Genomic DNA, 21,828 nt, shown 5'->3' on the forward strand with positions numbered 1-21,828 from the left:
TGTATTATGGTCACTACCTCCTAATGGCTCCTTCACTTCGAGGTCCCTGATCAATTCTGGTTTGTTGCACAATACCAGATCCAGAATTGCCTTCTCCCTGGTAGGCTCCAGCACCAGCTGTTCTAAGAATCCATCTCGGAGGCACTCCACAAAGTCTCTTTCTTGAGGTCCAATACCATCCTGATTCTCCCAGTCTACAGAATCCATCTCGGAGGCACTCCACAAAGTCTCTTTCTTGAGGTCCAATACCATCTCCCATTCTACCTGCATGTTGAAATCCCCATAACAACTGTAGTAACATCTTTGCAACAGGCCAATTTCAGCTCCTGATTCAACTTACATCCGACATCCAGACTATTGTTTGGGGACCTGTAGATAACTCCCACGAGGGTCTTTTTACCCTTAGAATTTCTCAGCTCTATCCATACTGACTCTACATCCCCTGATTCTAGGTCCCCCCGCACAAGGGATTGAATATCATCCCTTACCAACATGGCCACCCCACCCTCTCTGCCCGTCAGTCTGTCCTTACTATAGCACGTGTAGCCTTGAATATTCATTTCCCAGGCCACGTCTCCGTTATCCCCACAATATCGTATCTGCCAGTTTCCAAAAGAGCCTCAAGCTCATCCATCTTATTTCTAATGCTTTGTGCATTCATGTATAGTACAAGCTAGGTGCTTGTATGCCACAGGCAACACAGTATACACATTGTTAATGCATTCTCTAATGTTTGAGTCAGCTTGCCCAGTGTCTTGAACAAACTCTTTGCTGCTCCTGTGTTCACTTGTCCATTTCTGTGAAGTTGTTATTTGCTGACTCTGTGGTGCTTTGTCCTGCCTGGGCTGAGCAGGAGTCTGGTCTCCAGCAGTCTTTCAACTGGGCGATTCTTCTTCAGACAATTGCGGGGATATGGCAGTGATATACTCACCAGCATGCATTCCCAACTCTAATCTAGCTAAGTATCCACTGAGGTGTCAGTGTCTGAGCTATTGTGGGGTGCCAGAGGCAGCCTTGCAGGGATTTGTTGCTTTTTATCCAAGAGTTAGGAGCAGGAGATGTCATGCACACTGCCCTCTTGACAACATAGATTTCACCAGAACCTATACGAGACAAAAGAATGTGTAGCAAAAAAAGGGGTAGAATTTAGGGTATGTTAAGTGTATATCCACAGTGGTGGTAATGGGAGAGCAGCACAACAATAAACAGTGATTCTTGTTCAGTGGGACATGGAGATTTCAGCATCCCCACAGAAATGGCCTCTGGTCCTCTTCAACTAGGGCAAGGATCCTCTCCTTAGAAGTGGTGAGGAGACAAATGTCAGATACCCCACCACCTGTCTTGGCTCTCTCTGCCATATTGTGGCCTATTTTCTGCTGGAATGAAACAGGGAAGGATTAAATGAGATGAAAGTGACTGACAGAGCAGTTGTGCTGGTGCAGGTTGGGGTAAGATGGTGAGATGCCCTGAAAGAGCGGGTAGAAAGTGCAGAAATCATGCAGGGTTAGTAGTCTGAAGCATTGGGTTGTTATTAATATGTGAGGGAAGATGTTGTAAGCAGTAGTGACAGCACTAAACCATAAGCTTGGTGGAAGGTTGGTGCAGTAGCAGAAGCAGAGTGTGAGGTAGCAGTGGGAAGATGGTGGCACTTACCCTTATGGAGTGCAGAGCATCATTGACTTTCTTGTGGCACTGCTGTACCTTCCTCCAAGACTGTGGAAACAACAGTGACCCGAGTGGAAACCTGAAACCAGATGGTGAGGTCTGCTGGCATGGTCTCCCCAATTCTGTCCACCAGGACCTCCAGCTACCTGTTGGCAAAGCAGGGTGCCAAATTTCCTCTGCTCTCCATGTCCAGGACAATGGTTGAGAAGAAGGAATCATGCAAAGCAGCTCAGGACTGACAGTGTTGACCTGGTGCAATACTGCACTTTAAATATGGTACCAGCAGCACTGTGAATCCTAGTCGATCCTGCCTGTCATGAGCACGTCTGCTTAACTCTCTGTGGTATACGTTACATGTGCTAATGTAGACAGAAAAACCAGAAATGGCATCAGTGCAGATATGTCCTATTCCAGTTACCATTTGATTAGAATGTTTAACTTAACTATATTTGTAGTATTTTGGTGAGACAGCTCTCATTTAGAATTGACTATTATGCTAACAAAACTCACACAAGATGCATGTTTATATGGGTCAGAGTTCAGAGATCCATGTCCAGAATATACTATTTCATAATTTGAGAAGTCACCAAAAAGTTTGCTTCCTGTCCTTTAGACCACAATGCTTGGATCTTTATCACCTCTGTCTGCCATTGTTTGTGAATAAATATATTCAGCTATCTCTCATTATCTCTTCTTCGGCCAAGGTAGAATTGGTAACTTATGAAGTATTGAATCCAGATTGACATTCTTAACCTTTAATTACATATTTTCTAAACTGGAATTATCTCAATTGAAGAAAATAATTTGAGTTATATATGTAAATAAAAGATACATAAAATGATAAATATTGAGCCAGATGTAGGCCAGACCAGGTAAGGACAGTCTGTTTCCTTCACTAAAGGACATTGTGAAACTGATGAGCTTTTACAACAATTGATGATAACGTCAAGGTCACTATCTCTGTGATTAGCTTTCAATTCCAGATGTGTTAATTAATTGAGTTTAACATCCACTAGGTACTATCAGTTGGATTTTAACTCTAAACCCTGGAACATTAGCCCAGGTCTTTGGATTACAAGCCCAGTGACAATACCACTATGCCACCATCTCCTCTACACAGGCAGTGCCATAGAAAAGGGATATTGTTTCTCTGTGACTAATAGAGATAAAGGTTTTGCATGTTATGGTCAGAAGTCCAAATGGAGGCAGCAAAGATGTTACTAATCTGAAACCCTGGAAGCATGCCATGTAACATGCCATGTAATTCATTCACTGCTTTAATTAAGTTTTGTAATTTATCGATACATTATCGATTATCTTGTCTTTCCTTGATGAAAATGTTGTCTCACCTTTGATTTGTCTTCTATCATACAGAGCATGAAAACTGAATTCTGAATGAACAAATAAATTATCAATCAAACATTACAATTATGGTTCCTATAGTTTGGGACTCCCTTCCTTTTAATATCGGAGACTTCATGACAAAGGTGATTTTTAATGCAGGCAAATGCTAACCTAAAATAGCTGTTGTGATCACCTGACCACAGATTGCAGCAAGTCTAGGGAACCCATATGGAATATACTAAACTGGCTGTACTGAAATTAGCATTTCAATCAAAACCAGTGAAACTAGACAACCAAGTCAGTGTCAAGAATCTGCATGCATAATTCACACTAGCATGATAAATTCACATATTGGGAGACTAAAAGTTGGCAGTGGAGTATTCAGTTTGGAAAGATAATAGAGTTAGACTTCGAAATATACAAATGAAATATATTTCAGTAGTTTACTTGACAGAACAGGGAGAAATAATTTTGCAACCTTCTAATTTAATACATTGGCAGGATCTTAACACCTCTGGATCTATTCTGCTTATGGATATAAAGTGCATCCTAACTATTTTGGTGTCAGCTGATTGCACAGTGTTGTCATCTTTTAGAGTACAATGATTAAGAATGTCCGATGTTTGCCATTCATTAAGAACAATGGAGGTGTCCTAATTTAGAGGCCCAATCAGAGGCACTGAAGACTGGCAGCCCTTAATGGGAGAATTCAATACTTGCTGATATACCCACGAACCTGTGAGGGTATCTCTGCAAGTTTAAACATTAAGATTACCTGCAGTAATCAGGCCATCATTGTGTGGAGTTAATCCCTCAGAGGACTGCCTTGGTTGTAGCTTTAGTCTTTTGATCTTTTTTGTGGTGGAAGCTTGGAGGGGAGGTGCCCTTGGCCCCCTTCAGCCTGCTGCTGGTCGCTGCCTTCAAGAATTGATTAGTCTTCAATGTCAGCAAGGAGCCTGTCCGATGCCAGGAAACGTTTGGCTGCATTCTGCCTCAGTCATGGCATTAGCCCCTAAATGGTCTAATTTGCTCACGCTACTACTAATTTGGTAACTGGTGCCACATTGACTAATCCTTAGGAAAGATCACTGAAAGACAAGAAAGTGCCAACTGATGTGCCATTTTCAAATCTTACTCTCAATCCTGTCTACAAATCAACCTGCATGTAGCCAGGAATGTTATGACCATTATTTTTCAGCTCTTTAACACACCTTTCCTTTTTCCTTATTATTCATTCTAATTTCAACTGAAGAATTGAGCACTGTTTCTTGGTTTACTCAAATTATTTAATTAAATCAAGCAAATAGAAAATATCGTCAGTTCTTCTGTAATGCAATGGTTGCGTTTTTTTGCAACCCTGCTGTATAAAAAAATCATGCTTTAGAAATAGCACTTAAAGTGTTGGCGGTGTAATTGCATTCACACTTTACAAATAGCGCCCCCAATTCATCAATTGCGTTAAAGCAAATTCATGTTGAGGAAACACGCATTACGGTAGAATGACCTCTATCAGAATTATAATTTGTCTCAAAAAATAGCTTATTATTTGTAAACCTTTAAACGTTGCTGTGTTTCCCTTGTTCAAGGCACTTGCGTGAAAGTTTCCCATGAAAGTATTCAGAGAAAACTAATGCTGTTGTGCCCCATTAGGAATGTCCATAACCCTGAGCCATAAAGCCTGAATTTAAGTCCCACCTGTTCCAGAGGTACGTAATGCCATGTCTGGACACATTGATTCAAAAATGTCCACAAAGGAAACTGTTTGGGAATAAGAGGTTTTAAAAAAAATCCACAATGAGGTTGATCAATAATTGATAAGACCCAAAATATAGTTTTAATTTATTTGAATCACATTTCATCGAATAGATTTATTTTCAATTTAGAAATAATTTCCATCTCTGACCATTCAACATTCAATTCTCTTGTTGCATTACATAGCGCCACCTAAGGAGGCAACTAAAAAGCCTTAGTTCTTGTGAGGCTTTAGTTTATTACCAAAGTAAAAATTTTGCTCAGATGTTATTCCCATTCACAGTAATGTTACTACATAGCCTTAAACAGTCTGATTCTTTTAGTGGACAACATCTGAAAATATCAATTAACACGATTCTGAAGCAATACATCTGAATCAACAATTTTACATATTAAATTTGTTCCTACTTCTTTGTAGTTGTAAGTACACTGGTAAATAGTTGTAAGTTGGAATTTATGCGGAGGATAGAACATCAGATAGAAACATAAAGGAGGCTGAAGGCTGTGCACAGGAATTGGGATTTGCAGAACCAAGTGTTACTGCAACAAGACAGCTGTGAATGAGAGTTATTATTGATATCTTCAGTGAAGCCTAATTCACTGCTTGCCAAACTTGCCAAAAAACATTTTATAAGTTATTCTTATAAAAGTAAAGAACTTTTTTAGGAATTCTCTGCCTGCCTTCCTTACCCTTTCTTAATGTTAATTTGTTTTGTTCCCCTTTGAATAAAGAACCATATTGAAATTATGAGATGATATATTAATGAAAGTTTCAGATGTAATATTATTGTTCATTGACTTCAAAAAAAGACAAACACACTACAGTACATGAATTATTATAAAAATGGCAAAAGATGTCGCTACCAAGATGTGTTAAGATTTCACAACATACATCCTTGTGACATTTATACTTTTCCTAAAAGCTATTTAAAAACTGCATCGGAATGCCATGAAATAGTCAGTGAACCTAAATGTCAATGATTTCTTAGAAATATTTCAAGTTTCTAGGACTAAAATGATCATTCATTCATTTTGCTAAATATTAGATATCAAAACAGTAATAGAAAAGATTCTACTCCCTCAATATGTATTTTTAATAATTACAAAAATCAGATATTATAAAAATTGTCAATTATCAGTCAAAATATTATCTTTCTCTTTTAGGTACAAAGTCGGAATTCACTGAACAGAGTAAGGAACTTCGAAAATTCAGCTCTTACATTCATCGTGAATGATTCTTAACCATATCAATTACCATAAGAAATAAAGAAGATCTTTAAGAATTAACACTTTAAAGATATTCTGCTTCAAAAATGAATGAGAGTGATGCAACTACAATTTCAACTACTTCTTTTAATGCAACGCTTGAAAAGGAATGTGAACAAAATTTCATGGATATGGAATGCTTCATGATTCTGACAGAAGAACAAAGAAAGGTTATTGCTGCATTATGTTTGACAGTGGGGCCTTTTACTATTATAGAGAACATTTTAGTTTTATGTGTCATATTCTTTACTCCACAACTTCGAAATCGACCTTCTTATTTGTTTATAACTAGCCTTGCATCTGCTGACCTCTGTGCAAGCATTATTTTTGTGTACAGTTTTGTCGACTTCCATGTTTTCAAACACAAGGATGAAAATTATGTTTTCTTATTTAAGCTTGGGTGTGTCATTGCATCTTTCTCAGCTTCTGTGGGCAGTTTGCTGCTCACTGCCATTGACAGGTACATATGCATTCATAAGCCGTCTGAATACAGGACAATTTTAACGAGACGAAAAGCAGTGACCTTCCTTCTATTCATGTGGCCAGTTGCTGTTTTTATTGCTTTTCTTCCTTTGATGGGATGGAATTGCATTAAGTTACAATGTCAATGCTCTGAGCTATTTCCTCTTGTAGATGAAAGCTATTTAGCTTGCTGGACTATGTTTATAACTTTCCTATTAGTATTAATAATTTATGCCTATATACATATTCTGTGGAAAGCCCACGTTCATTCAATCTACATGGAGAAACAGAAAGAGGGAAGGAAAGGACAAGTAAAAATGGGCCACACACGTATGGACATTAAACTTGCCAAAACATTGGGTCTCATATTAATAGTGCTGATTGCTTGTTGGTCTCCAGTATTGTCTCTGATGATATATGATGTATTTGCCAAGGTAAACAAAGGCACCAAAAAGGTATTTGCTTTTTGTAGTATGCTTTGTTTGTTAAATTCTACAGTAAATCCCATCATTTATGCCCTAAGAAGTAAAGACATGCGAACTGTATTGTTAAATATCTTGTTGAGGCACAAGAGGCAGCTACCATCTCTGGAAGGCAGCACAGAATCAGATGGACATTTTAAAAACAACAATACAATTGTGACCATCTCTTCAGTTGAGCAATGCAATCTTGACAATTCAAAGAATGATCTCTGAATGAATCAAATCATTCTTCAACTGAATCCTAAACATTCAGGCTAAGATAACTCCACTGAGACCAGTATCCCCCGTTACCAAGTCCCCTTCAATTACACATGCATCGTACTTGACACTGGTCCAGCTTCCTCAGAGTGAACAGAATCTCTGACACTCCTGTTTATATCTGTCAGCAAGAACTCCCTGATTGGACCAGGTTACCAGCCCTAATAGGGAATTCATATTCTATGAGGTCCACCTGGCTGACCTTGTGGTAATCACTGCACAGGCCAAATTATGCACATTAAAAGAGCTGTGCAGCTAATGTTATTGATTGTGAACATTGTTACTGCAGATTTATTTTAAAGAAATGCTATCTTAGGCACAGCTTGGTCCCATTGCACCGAGCAATGGCACTTCTATCTGCAGACAAATAGGATTGTTTCATTTCCAAAACTATTTAGAGAATTCAAACATCATGCTTGTGAGCTTTTCATGGAAAAGAATCATGCTCATAATTTCAGGGTCGAATTAATTAACAGTTTGAAAGTGAACATTGCATTAGTTGCCAATGAGTGATCAAAATATATGCCCATGTTTCATAAATTTTACTGTGGATCTTTAATGTATAGCACAATGGCAACAGACAGATGCCTTTCTGTAAATTTGCAATAGCAAGAAACTTGCAGAATTTAACAAAAGAGAATATGATAAAGAGTAATATTTGTTATTTGGATCATTGTTCTCAAATGAAAAATTACTATCTGATTGCAATTGATGATTTCACACCATATTGAAGCACGAATGCAATGTATAAATTTTCTCTTCAGTTTTTGTTATATATTACTTATAATGTTATGAAAAAGAATTTTAATTGTGGTTTTTGTAAATACCGGAAGCATTTTTCTTTGTTCTTATGACTGATGAAAGAAAATGATATTTATGTTTCACAACTTAGCTAAAAAGTTTCTTGTTTCATCCTATAGATCACTGTGTATACCAGTTCAATTGAGTAGTTCAGTCTGTCAGTGACAACATCATTATGATAGAATTTCTAGGTTCCACTGCAGGTGGCCAGATAATGTGTACATTTGTTAAACCAAGTCATAACTGACCATTAATGATCTGCTATCTTTTACTTTCAATTTATATTGAAGCTAGTGATAAGAATTAGCATTACTTCCTCATTATTGATAATCTGCATGCAATATTGAAGGAAACAATTAAATAAAATGCAACAATTACATCAATGTAAATTTTTACCTATTCCACATTTGCATACAACCAGGAAAATATATACTAATGTGGTTTAAGTGAATTAGTTCATGTATTTCAGGGGGTGAGTGTGATATTTTGTTCAGATGGCAATTATAGAGTCACAGAGTTATACAGCATGGAAACAGACCCTTCAGTCCAACTTGTCCATGCCAATCAGATATCCTAAACTGATTTAGTCCCATTTGTCAGCATTTGGCCTATATCCCTCTAAATCCTTCCCATTTATGTACCCAATTATGTACCCAACCAGATGCCTTCTGCCTCCAACACTTTGGCAGCTTGTTCCATACACATACCACTCTCATCCCTTATAAATCTTACTGCGCTAACCTTATACATATGCCCTCTATTTTTGAACTCCCCTATGCTAGGAAAGAGACCTTGGCTATTCATCCTATCTATGCCCCTCATGATTTTATAAACCCCTATATCACCCCTCAACCTCCGATGCACCAGGGAAAAAAATCCCAGCTATTCAGCCTCTCCCTATTGCTCAAGCCCTCCAATCCCCGTAACATTCTTGCAAATTTTTTCTGAACCCTTTCGAGTTTAATAATGTCCTTCCTATAGCAGTGGGACCAGAATTGAATGCTGTATTATAAAAGTAGCCTCACTGATGTCCTATACAGCAGCAACATGACATCCCAACTCCTATACTCAATGCACTGACCAATAAAGGCAAGTGCGCCAAATGTCTTCTTCACCACCCTGTCTATTTGCAACTTCACTTTCAAGGAACTATGTACTTGCATGCCTAGGTCCCTTTGTTCAGTAACACTCCCCAGGACCCTACCATTAATTGAATAAGTCCTTCCTTACAAATAAGTTTGCCTTACAAATATAGTATGCCTCACATTTATCTAAATTAAATTCCACCTGCCACTCCTTGGCCCATTGGCCCATCTAATCAAGGTTGTATTGTACTTTTGAGATAACCTTCTTCACTTTACGCAATACTGACTATAATTGTATCATCTGCAAACTTACTAACCATACCTCCTCTATTCACATCCAAATCATTTACATAAATAACAAAAAGCAGTGGACCCACGACTGATCCTTGCAGCACACTGCTGGTCACAGGCCTCCAGTCCAAAAAACAACCCACTACCATCCCTTCTGAGTCCTATCTTCAAGCCAATTTTGTATCCAATCGGCTAGCTCCTACGGGATTCCATGTGATCTAATCTTGCTAACAGTCTACCATATGGAACCTTGTTGAATGCCTTGCTGAAGTCCATGCAGACAATGTCTACCATTTGCCTTCATTAATCATCTTTGTCACCTCTTCAAAAAACTAATATGTTAGTGAGGCTTGATTTCCCAAGCACGAAGCCATACTGACTATCCCTAATCAGTCCTTGCCTTTCCAAATGCATGTAAATCCTGTCTCTCAGAATCCCCTCTAACAACTTACGCACAACTGATGTCAGACTCACCAGACTATAGCTCCCTGGCCTTCCCTTACTACGTTCCTTAAATAATGGCACCATGTTAGCCACCATCCAGTCTTCTGGAAACCTCACCCATGGCTATTGATACAAATATCTCAGCAAGGGGCAAAGCAATCTCTTCCCTAGCTTCCCACAAAATTCTGGGATAGTCCAAATCAGGTTTCAGGGATTTATGTACCTTTATGCATTTTAAGACTTCCAGCGCTTCCTCTTCTGGAATATGGACAATTTCAAGACTTCACAATTTATTTTCCCAAGACCCCTAGCTTCCAGGTCGTTATCCATAGTAAATACAATGTAAAATATTCATTTCGTATCCTACCCATCTCCTGTGATGGCCTTTTGATCTTTAAGGGGCCCTATTCTCTCCTTATTAAAATCATTTAATGTAACATAAAACAAAGAACTGCAGATATTGGAGACCTGAAACAAAAATAAAAATTGCTGGTGAAACTCAGAGGTCTGGCAGCCTCTGTGGGAAGAAATCAGAGTTAATGTTTTGAGTCCAGTGACTCTTCATCAGAAGTATTAGCAACTAGGAAAATGTAGTATTTACTTTGAATCATAGAATCCCTTTAGTATGGAAAAAGGTCCTTTGGCTGATTGAGACCACACCAACCCTCCAAAGAACATCCACCCAGACCCACTCCCCCTACTTTGTCCCTGTAACCCTATATTTCCCATGGCTAATCCACCTGGCCTACACGCTATGGGCAATTAAGCATGGCCAAACCATCTAACCTGCACATCTTTAGACTGTGAGATAAAACCGGAACACTCAGAGGAAACCCAAGCAGACATGAGAATGTTTCCACACAGACAATCACCCGAGGGTGGAATCAAATCTGGGTCCATGGCACTGTAAGGCAGCAGTGATAACCATTGAACCACCATGCTACCTGAAAGTGAGGTTGGAGATTGGGGGAAGGAGATAAGTGAGCAAATAGGTGGAGATGGCGTCCATAGAGAGCTGTGAAAGAGGTAGGTAAACAAGGAGATAATGGATAGCAGGCCAGGATAGAAGAAAAGCTGTACAAGTGATAAAAAGTGCTAAGACCAGAAGAGAATGGACAAGCTGTACTGAAAGCATCCCATATAATGTGATAATAGATCGAGGAGTATATGAGAATGAGTGACTCTGCTAAAAGCAACCCATGTCATAACAGTACTGGGTGTGCGGTAGGTAAAAGACATGGAAGGATGGATTCAGGCTCTAAAGTTATTCAACTTGATGTTGAATCCTGGAGACTGTCAGGTCGCCAAGCAGAAAATGAGGTGTGGATCTTTGAGCTTTTGCTGAGGTTTGCTGGAACACTCCAGAAGGCCTGTGACAGAAACATTGGCTAGGGAACACAATGGTCTGTTGAAGTGGCAGGCAACTAGAAGCTTGAGGTCATTTTTGTAGAGAGAATATAGGTGTTCTGTAAAGCAGTCACCCAGTCTCCCTAATGTAGAGGAGACCACACTGTGAACAGTGAATACAGTAAACTAGACAGAACTAAAGTCATGTTCTGTCTAAATAGTTACTTCTGAAAGAAAAAATAAATACTTTGTAGTAGACATTTGTGAATTGTATATATCAATTAAACTATAACTGTATGATTAAACAGTACAACATGGATTGTCTGCAATTTTCTGTGCAGTTGTGGCATTGCTAACAGCTTTTGTCGCTAGTTGTGGTGGCACTGAGGTGCTAACTAATGCCGAGACAACACTTTTTATGCTCAATTGAAGAGTTTAGCATTCAAGAGGAAAATACGCCCTGAAAAAATTCCTTTGCAAGTTGTCTTTGAGGGGGGTAAGCATTTCTGGCATAATGCTGCTATTTGGGAAGCTTGACTCATTTGATTCTGCTGTTGAAGACTGGGCCCAGTATATGGAAAGAATGTGTTTTTTTCTGGGCATTGAGGCAGATGAAAAACAATGCCTAATTCTCGTGACAGCGTGTGGACCTGCAGCTTTTTCAGTTATTAGGAGCCTAACTTTCCCAGAGGCACCAGTAACTAAAACTTTTGAAGAGTTGACCAGTTCAGCAAAGGAATATTTCGACTTCTCGAATTTTGAGACGCTATTGATTTTACTCGATAGTTCAAGAACCAGGAGAATCAAATTGGAATTTTTGACAGGATTAAGACGACTGGCAGAGGCACATGATTTTGGTTTAATCCGAAGTGAGAGGCTGAGAGATTGTTTGGTATGTGGGATTAATGATGCGACTATGCAAAAGCGCCTAATAGTTGAAGCCCAGTAGGACTTCAGTAGGCACTACAACTGGCTTTGACATTAGAAAGTGCAGCAAGTAGAGCTTATGAGCTACAGGATATGTAGTTTGACGTGGACACCCTTGTCAGTCCAACTGAGCTTGGGGAACATCCCCTGAGTGAAGGCAATTGCATCGCATCACTCAGGACATCTCCTGAACAGCAAAACCCCAAAATAAAGCCATGCCTCAGCTAAAGATTAAAATTTTCTCAAGGATCCAGGCCAGCAGGCCATGTAATTGTTATGGTATGCGGATTTGAGACAGCAAAAGAGTCCCACTAGGTTTGAATCGAGTAAGAGAATTAAGAGACCTGTATCCAGGAGAGTGCACAACCTGGAAAGTTCACCTACAACTAGTTTGGAACAGGTAAATTGATTAGCAATATCCAAATCAGAACCAATCAAAATAAACGACTGGTTAAATAGATCGCCTAGTTCTAATGAATGTCGATACTTGTGTGGCTGTATCAGTGATTGCAGAACCAGTCTTTACCAAAATTTGCTCTGGTTTCCAACCCTTAAGTTTGTGTAAGACCTAAGCTGAGCTGAGAACCAATACTGGGCAACCCCTACAGATTAAGGAAACAACTTTGTTTCTGGTCTCTTATGAGAAGCAATTGGTTCAATTACTACTGATTGGAATAAAAGGCTTAGGTCCAAGATTAATGGGGCAGAAGTGGTTGAGAAAGATTCATCTTGATTGGCTCAACATTTTTCAATTAAAAAATAGCTGCCTGAGTGAAGTCCTAATTAGATATCCAGATGTTTTTCAGGAAGGTCTAGGGACTATCAAAGGGGCCAAGGCCACCTTGTATATTGACCAAGAAGCAATTTCATGATTCTGCAAGGCCAGCCCAGTGCTATTTGCCTTATGGACAAAAGTAGATACAGAAATCAGGGGGCTGGAAAATGAGGGAATCATCAAACCAGTCCAGTTTGCGGAATGGGCAGCACTGGTCATACCAAATGTGAAGTCTGATGGGTTGGTTCACCTTTGTGGGGATTTCAAACAAATGGTGAACTACTTTTCACAGCTGGATAAATACCCAATCCCTCACATAGAGGAATTTCAGGCCACACTGGTAGGGAGGGGGTACTATCCTTCATGAGGCTGGACAGGAGCCATGCTTATTTGCAATTGCAATTAGATCAGAATTCCCAGAAGTATGCTACAATTAACACCCATAAGGATTTACACCAATATACGAGACTGCCTTTTGGGGTATCATCAGCCTGTGCCATCTTCCAGCAGATGATAGACAAAATTTAACAAGGTCTACTCTCGGTTGCCATTTATCTGGATGATGTGCTAATAACTCGGATGACCAATAAAGAGCATTTAGAGAAATTAGATATAGTGCTTAAAGGCAGGGGTATGCCTTAGGAGGGAAAAATGTGTGTTCCAGGCATCCCAAGTGACCTATCTGGGTTACAGAGTTGACAAGACTGGGTTACATCCATTGGAAGATAAAGTGAGAACAATCAAATGTGCCCTGGTTCCCACGTCTGTTCCAGAGCTTAGGTCTTTCCTTGGATTGATGAATTATCACAGAGAAATCATACATAACCTGGCCTCCATCCTTACATTTACTATTGAAAAAGGGTCAGTCGTGGATATGGTCTCGTAGACAAGATGAAGCCATTAGGGAAGTGGAGAAGCAGCTATCATCATCTAAGGTGTTGACCCACTATGATCCCAAATGAGATGTGCTGCTTACATGTGATGCTTCACTGTGCAGTACAGTATTGGCTGACTGGTGGCCCAGTGGAGAGGAATGCCTGATAGCATAGACAGGTACTTTCCAGACTTTGGCTGATGCCAAGTGAAGGTACGCCCAGATAGGGAAGAAAGGTTTGGCGGTCATCTTCGGTGTGAGAAAGTTCCACCAATTCCTTTAACGATGTAAATTTGCGATAGCAATACACCACAAACCCCTGTTAGAGTTACTTAAAGAGGACAAAGCTGTGCTGCCCATAGCTTCAGGTTGGATTCAGCCTACTCTGAGTGTGCACCATTACAAGTTTGAACACTGTCCGGGAGGTCAAGCAGCAAATATGGATGCCTTGAGCTGCCTCCCACTGGCGGATACACCACTGGTGGTGCTGCCATTGGAAGGGTCCGCTCTGGTTGTAAACTTTCTGGATACCCTTTTGGTCACCGCTAACAATAGCAGAATGTGGACACATAAAGATTCCATCCTGACAAACCTAAAACAGTTGGTTGTGATTGGGGAAACAAAAGGGCCAACACAAATGGAATTGAAACCTTTCTGGATTCGGCAAGTCCAGATTCCCATTCAGGGTGGCATGTTATTATGGGGTGCAAGAGTGATTGTCCTGAGCAAAGGTCACTGTCAGATACTGGTTGAAATCCATCAGGGTCATCTAGGAGTTTCCAAAATGAAGATGTTGGTGAGACATCATATCTGGTGACCAGGATTGGATGTCGACATAGCCATATTGTTGGGGCAATGCCCAGAGTGCCAACAAAGGCAAAAATTACCACTAGCAGCTGCCCCACATTATTGGGAATGGTCGAGTAAACCCTGGACCCAGTTACATGTCGACTATGCAGGTCTGTTTAATGACTTCAATGTTCTTAGCCATTGTGGACACCCATTCAAAGTGGTTGGACATGCACAGAGTTCATTTGTCAAATACAGGGACCACGATAGAAAAGCTGCGAGCATCATTTGCAATACACGTACTCCCGGAGGAGTTAGTCACAGGCAACAGGCCATCATTTACCAGCAAGGAACTTGAGTATTTCCTAAAGTCAAATGGCAATTGGATGTCAGGACAGCTCCATACCATCCATCATCCAATGATCTGGTGGAAAGAACTGTCCAAACTTTGAAGACTGGCTTAAAGAAACAGCCTTCAGCTTCACTCGATACCAAATTTTCCCAGCTCCTGTTTGGTTATAGGATCACCCCTCCTGCAACCATAGGGATAGCTCCAGCAGAATTGCTAATGGGGAGAAGACTCCACACCAGGTTAAATCTGATCTTCTCACTCCTTGGGTGACGGTGAAACAGCATCAGGAATGCAAATGTCTGACAGAAGGCTCCGATAGGTGAGAGTGGAAGGACATGAAGTTTGGTGTAGGAACCACTGGGATGGCCCTGAATGAGTAAGAGGCATGGTCGATGTGAGGTCAGGTCCTGTGATATCCAATGTTCGGGTAGGAGAAGTGGTCCAGAACACGCAAGTGGACCACATGAAAGCTGCAACCTTGCACACGGAGCAGGAGCAAAACAAACCTGGTTCCTCAAAACATCCAAAAAGGCAGTTCCCATGGGATCTCCCCCTCTACCTAGTGTTGAAGAAACTTCTGAAGACAAGATGGGCATGGCAGATGTTGCAGCCTTAATGCTTTACCATCTGAAGAAGAAGGTGAGTTTTGGCCATGTCACTCTGGGCGCAAGAGGCAGTCTATGGTCCGGTACATGATCATTTCTGAGGCAGAGTAGAACCTGAAAAGCACATGGACGGCAGTTAATTGAGGGGTATGTAGATTAGGTTGATCTTAGATTAAGATCAGTACACAATACAATATTGTGGGTTGAAGGTCCTGTACTGAGCTGTAATGTTCAATGTTCTATGTTCTATGGTGTGAAAAGTCCCAATGGAAGCTATAGGAAAAACAACAGGCCTATGTTCCAGGACTTAGAGGGGCAGGCATGTAGTGAATGGAACGAGGTCCACGAGGTGGATCTCTTTGAATATGATTTTCCTGATTGAGGCTGTTAACCTTGTCCAATCAGGGAGCCCTGGCTGACAGATATAAACAGGAGATTCAGAAAGAAGAGAAAAAGGAAAAAGAAAATTTAAAAAATAAACATTCTGGGAGCTGGCTTTGTGCTAGCTGGGTCAGTGTCATGTACTATGCACATGTAAATAAGGGGTTACTTGGTGACAGGATACCAGCTTTGTGGAGTTATTTCACAGCTTTTCAACAATATTCCTAGGTTCCCATGAAATGCTTCCACCAACAATTGGCCACAATATCATGGTTGAGTAACACAATGTTACTAATGATTTCTACAATACAGTTAATATTTAACATTAACTATTTGCCAGAAGTGTTGCAAATATGTTGCAGTCATTGTTGCATAATAAGAAACATGCCTTATGATATGTACTTATAATATTTGAAGTTGATTGGATCTTTGTTTTGAAGTTTGATGGGTTGAACAATGTTTCTGATTGTCAACAGATCTACATATTGTTATTGTGCAATCAACATGAAAAATATATTGAAAACTGGTGCTTTAATGGATTATGAATTAATTGGGGTAATTTATTTTGAAACATTTCTGCTGCAAAAATTATAAACATGTTGCAGTGCCAGGAGCAGGATACTGGAAGGACAATCTCTGAATAAATTGTAAATTATTTGGAGCTTGAACTTTCTCTTTAAATGATCATTTTGGATTCTGACCTTTGATAAACTGAGCCAGAATAATGTATTCCAGAAAACAGCTGCTCATGAGGGTGGCATGGTAGCTCAGTGGTTAGCACTGCTGCCTCACAGTACCAGGGACCAGTATTTGAATCCACCCTTGGGTGACAGTCTGTGTGGGTTTCCTCCAAGTACTCCATTTCCTCCCACAGTGCAAAGATGTATAGGTTAGGTAGATTGGCCATGCTAAATTGCCCATAGTGTCCAGGGATGTGCAGGCTAGGTGAGTTAGCCATGGGAAATTTGGGGATCTGGGGATAGGGTGGGGTGAGATGGGTCTAGGTGGGATGTTCTTTGGAGGGTTAGTGTGAACTCGACGGGCCAAATGGCCAGCTCCCACACTGTGAGAATTCTATTATTCTATGCGCAATATATAAGGAATATGGACTGAACTTTCTAGTCAAGAAAAAAGAGGAGGCATATGGCAGGTATAGACAGACGAGTGAATCTCTGAAGGAGTTTAAGAGCAGTACGAGTATACTTGAGAGGGAAATCAGGAGGGCAAAAAGGGGACATGAGATAGCTTTGGAAAATAGGGTTAGGGAAAATCCAAAGAGATTCTACAAATACATTAGGGGCAAAAGGGTAACTAGAGAAAGAATACAGCCCCTCAAAGATCAACAAGGCTGTCTACGTGTGGAACCATAGGAGATTGGTAAGATACTAAACAAATATTTTGTATCAGTATTTATTGTGGAGAGAGAAATGGAAGCTAGACAATTTGAAGTAATAAACAGTGATATCGTGAAAAGCATCCAGATTTCAGAGGAGATGCTGGATGTCTTAACACACATAAAAGTGATTAAATCCCCAGGAGCTGATCAGGTATATCCCAGAACTTTGTGGAAAGTTAGCGAAATGATTGCTGGGCCCTTGCTGAGATATTTGTATCACCGATTGCCATGGGCGAGTTGCCAGAAGATTGGGGGGCGGTTAATGTGATGCCCTTATTTAAAAAAGGTGGTAAAGAAAAGCCAGGGAACCATAGACCGGTGAGCCTGATGTCAGTGGTGGATAAGGTGGTAGAGGGGATTCTGAGGGACAGGATCTACATGTATTTGGAAAGGCCATGACTGATTAGGGATAGTCAGCATGGCTTTGTGCATGGGAAATTGTGCCTGGCTAACTTGATTTTAGTTTTTTGAAGAGGTGGCAAAGATGATTGTTGAAGGCAGAGAGGTCTATGTGGACTTCACCAAGGTTCCGTGTGGTAGACTGCTTAACAAGGTTAGATCACATGGAATCCGGGCAGGGCGGGCGCTAACCTATTAGATACAAAATTGGCTTGAAGGTAGGAGACAGAGGATGGTGATAGAGGGTTGTTTTTTGGACTGGAGGCCTGTGACCATCAGTGTGCTGCAGGTGTTGGGTCCACTATATTTTCTTAATTATTTTAATGATTTAGATGTGAATATTGGAGGAATGGTTAGTAAATTTGCAGATGACGTAAACATTGGTGGTGTACTGGATAGTGAGGAAGATTATCTTAGAGTACAGATAGACAAATTGGCTGAGCAACGACAGATGGAGTTTAATTTAGATAAATGTGAGGTGTTGCATTTTGGTAAGGCAAATCAGGATAAGACTTATATACTTAATGGTAGGGTCCTGGGGTGTTTTGCTGAACAAAGAGACCTTGGGGTACAACTTCATAGTTCCTTGAAGGTGGAGTCACAGGTAGACAAGGTCATGAAGAAGGTGCTTGGTATGGTCAATCCATTGAGTACAGAAGCTGGGATGTCATGTGACTTTCTTCACTGGAGTGTAAGAGGTTGAGAAGCGACCTTATAAAAGTTTATAAAATAATGAATGGTATTGATAGAGTTAAACATAGTTGTTTTTTCCCCTCAGATGGGGGATTTCAAGACCAAGCTAAGGAGCACAATTTTAACGTGAGAGGAGAGAAATTTTAAAAAGACATGAGGGACTTTTTTTTTACATAGAGGGTGGTTTGCGTGTAGAATGAACTTCCTGAGGAAGCAGAGGATGTGGGTACAATTACAATGGTTAAAAGAATAAGTACATGAATAGGAAAGGTTTGGAGGAATATGGGTTAGGAGCAGGCATCTGGGACTAGTGTAGTTTGGGATTATGTTTGGCATGGACTAGTTGGGCCAAAGGGTCTTTCTCTATGCTGTATGACTCTATGACTGTATGATTCTACATAAAAAGGTTTTAAGGGGCAACACTTTCATGTAGAGGGTGGTGTGTGTACAGAATGAGCTGCCAGAGGAAGTGGTGAAGGCTGGTACAATTACAACATTTTAAGGCATCTGGATGGGTACATGAATAGGAAGGGGTTAGAGGGAAATGGACCAAATTCTGGCAAATGGGACTAGATTAATTTAGGATATCTGGTTAGCATGGCCAAGTTGTACCAAATGATCTGTTTATGTACTGTACAACTCGATGACTCATATGGGCCAAGTGCTGGCAAGTGGGACTAGATCAGGTTAGGGTATTTGGTCAGCATGGACGAATTGGACCAAAGGGTCTGTTCCCATGCTGTACATTTCTATGACTCTATGACTCCATAATGACAGGACATTTAGAAAATCGAAAGTCAATCCATCAGAGTCAGTGTGGTTTTATGAAGAATAAATTGTTTTTGACTAATTTGCTGGAATTCTTCGAAGATGTAACAGGCAAAGTGAATAATGGGAATCCTGTGGATATATATATAGACTTCCAGAGGTATTTGATAAGGTGCCTCACAAAAGGTTAATATACAGGCTGTGATCACATGAGGTTAGTAGTCACTTATTAGCTTGGATAGAGGCTTAGCTAACCGACAGCAGAGAATCGGGATAAATGAGCCATTTTTCTGGTTGGCAAAATGCAACTAATGGGGTGTCACAGGGTTCAGTTCTGAAGCCCAATTATAGTAATGACTCTCTGGAGTATGCTGCAGTATAAAGATGGGGGACCACTTACAATGATGCTGCTGTGATTAAAGTGCTGCCAAGCTTAGAAGGTACTATAGGCCAATTTGCAGATGATAACAAAATAGGTGGAAAACTAATTTGCAATAAAGAAATAAGATAGATTAGGTGAGTGGACCAAAATTTGGTAGGCGGAGTTTAATATGGATAAGTGTGAGATTATCCATTCTGGTCGAAAGTACAGAAAAGCAATTTATTATCCAGCTGGAGAGAAACTTTAGAGTTATTCAGTGCAGAGAGATCTAGGCTCCTTCATGCAGGGATCATGGAAAAGTAGCATGTACATACAGCAGGTAAATAAGAAAACAAATGGGATTTGGCATTTACTGCTAAAGGAATAGAACATAAAGCTGGGAAGTGTCACTGCAACTGTATGAGCTGAGACCGCACCTGGAGTATTGTGTACTACTTTGGTCGCTTTACTTGAGGAGGGATGTAATTGCAATGGAAGATTGATGGGGAAGGTTCTGAATGTGAGAAGAACATGTCAATTTTAATTATATTAATTACAAAATAGTTATGGAAAATGATAAACCTTCCATAAAAGTTAAAGTTTTAATTGGAGTAAGGCAAAATTTAATGGTATGTTTTAAAAGTTGATTGGAGTAGACTGTTCGCAAGTAAGAGGGGGTCTGACAAGTGGGAGGCGTTCAAGAGTGTGATGATGAGAGTTCAGAGGCATTTCATTCCTGTTAGAGTGAAGTGCAAGGCTAGTAAGACTAAGGAATAATGGATGAATAAAGATATTGAGGTTCCAGTCAAGAATAAAAGTGAATCTTATTTTAGACATAGACAACTTGGTTCAATTGAATCTCTTCAATATAAAGAGTGTTGGGGGTATTCTTAACAAAAATCAGGAAGGCAAAAAGGGAATATGAGATAGCATTTGCAGATAAGGATAAGGATAATCCAAAGAGATCCTACAAATACATAAACAGCAAGAGGGTAACTAAAAAGCGGGTAGGACTTCTTAAGGATCAAGGAAATTGTTTTTGTGTTGAACTCTAAGAGATAGGAGAGATAATAAATAAATGTTTTGCATCAGTTTTTACTGTGGAGAAAGAAGTGGAGTCTAGAGAATGCAGAGAAACAAATTTTGATGTTTTAAAAACAATTCACATTATAGAAGAGGAATTTTGGGAGGTCTTAGAGAGTATAAAGGTGGCTCAATCTCTGGGTCCTGATGTAATGCATCCCAGAACATTGTGGGAACTAAAAAAGGAAATTACGAGACCCTTTGCAGAAATATTTGCATCATCTATAATTATGGGTGAGGTGCCTGATGACTGGATAGTGGCTAATGTTGTACGTTTGTTTAAGAAAGGTTGTAAGGAGAAACTAGGGAACAATAGACCTGTGAGCCTGACTTCGATTGTGGGTAAATTGTTGTAGGTGATATGAAAGATAAGGTTTATGGACATTTAGAGAGGCAAAAATTGATTAAGGGTAGTCAGCATAGTTTTGTGTGAGGAAAACTGTGTCTCATAAATTTGATTAAGTTTTTGAGGAAAAGATTGAAGATGGCAGAGCAGTAGATGATGTTTATTTGGATTTTAATAAAGCCTTTGACAAGGTTCCGTATGTAGACTAATTAGTAAAGTTAGGTCACATGGTATTCAGGGTGTCAATTGGATACATAATTTGCTTAACAGCAGGAGACAGAGAGTATTGGTTGCTTTTGGACTGGAGGCCTGTGACCAGTGGTGTTCCACAGGGATCGGTTCTGTGTCCTCTTTTGTTTGTCAACGTTGCGGAAACTTATGGGTTGGTTTAGTTCCTTTGTCTGGCATCGTTGGCAGCCCCTCATCAAACTTACTAAATTGCAGTTGCCTCAAGGATGGGGAGGAGTTGATTTCCCAGACATCAGGAGGTATCAACTGAGTTCCCTGCTGTCCTTTGTGTGCAATTGGACAGGTAACGATCCAGGCTCAATATGGCTGGATATCGTAGCCTAAAGTAGTTACGCACATATTGCAATCCTAACCATGCTGGTTAAACAAATGCCAACTATCTTGTGAGACACCAACCATTCCTCTTCTGTAGGTTTGTGAAGTCTTCACTTCCATATTAGAATTCCATTTTTAAAAGCTTTTCTTAAAAGTTCAATATGTGCGTAACTACTTTAGGGTTCCTCTGTTGTCGTGACAAGACTCCTCAATATCAAAGCCCCAAACTCTCACATGAAATTTTAAAAATGATTAACCTTGTTGTCTTTCCCTTCTTATCACACCAAAATATAAAGTAAAGTGTTTTACATTGTTCTC

General features: G+C 40.0%; 1 protein-coding gene across 3 annotated transcripts in view; it reads left to right on the forward strand.

Moving 5' to 3' along the window:
* Window positions 1-7,365, forward strand: part of cnr2 (cannabinoid receptor 2) — a 23,545-nt gene extending 16,180 nt beyond the window's left edge. For 2 of the 3 annotated variants that reach the window (XM_043717169.1, XM_043717167.1), the window contains exon 3: window positions 5,926-7,365. In XM_043717169.1, the coding sequence (XP_043573104.1) occupies window positions 6,075-7,184 (1,110 nt within the window). In that variant the 5' untranslated portion in view covers window positions 5,926-6,074 and the 3' untranslated portion in view covers window positions 7,185-7,365. Of the gene's footprint in view, window positions 1-4,595; window positions 4,716-5,925 lie in introns of all 3 variants that reach the window. The other variant, XM_043717168.1, reaches the window with a different exon arrangement.
* Window positions 7,366-21,828: the final 14,463 nt, after the last annotated feature.

The sequence above is a fragment of the Chiloscyllium plagiosum genome, chromosome 27 (assembly GCF_004010195.1).
Source record: "Chiloscyllium plagiosum isolate BGI_BamShark_2017 chromosome 27, ASM401019v2, whole genome shotgun sequence".
In the NCBI taxonomy this organism is placed as follows: Eukaryota; Metazoa; Chordata; class Chondrichthyes; order Orectolobiformes; family Hemiscylliidae; genus Chiloscyllium; species Chiloscyllium plagiosum.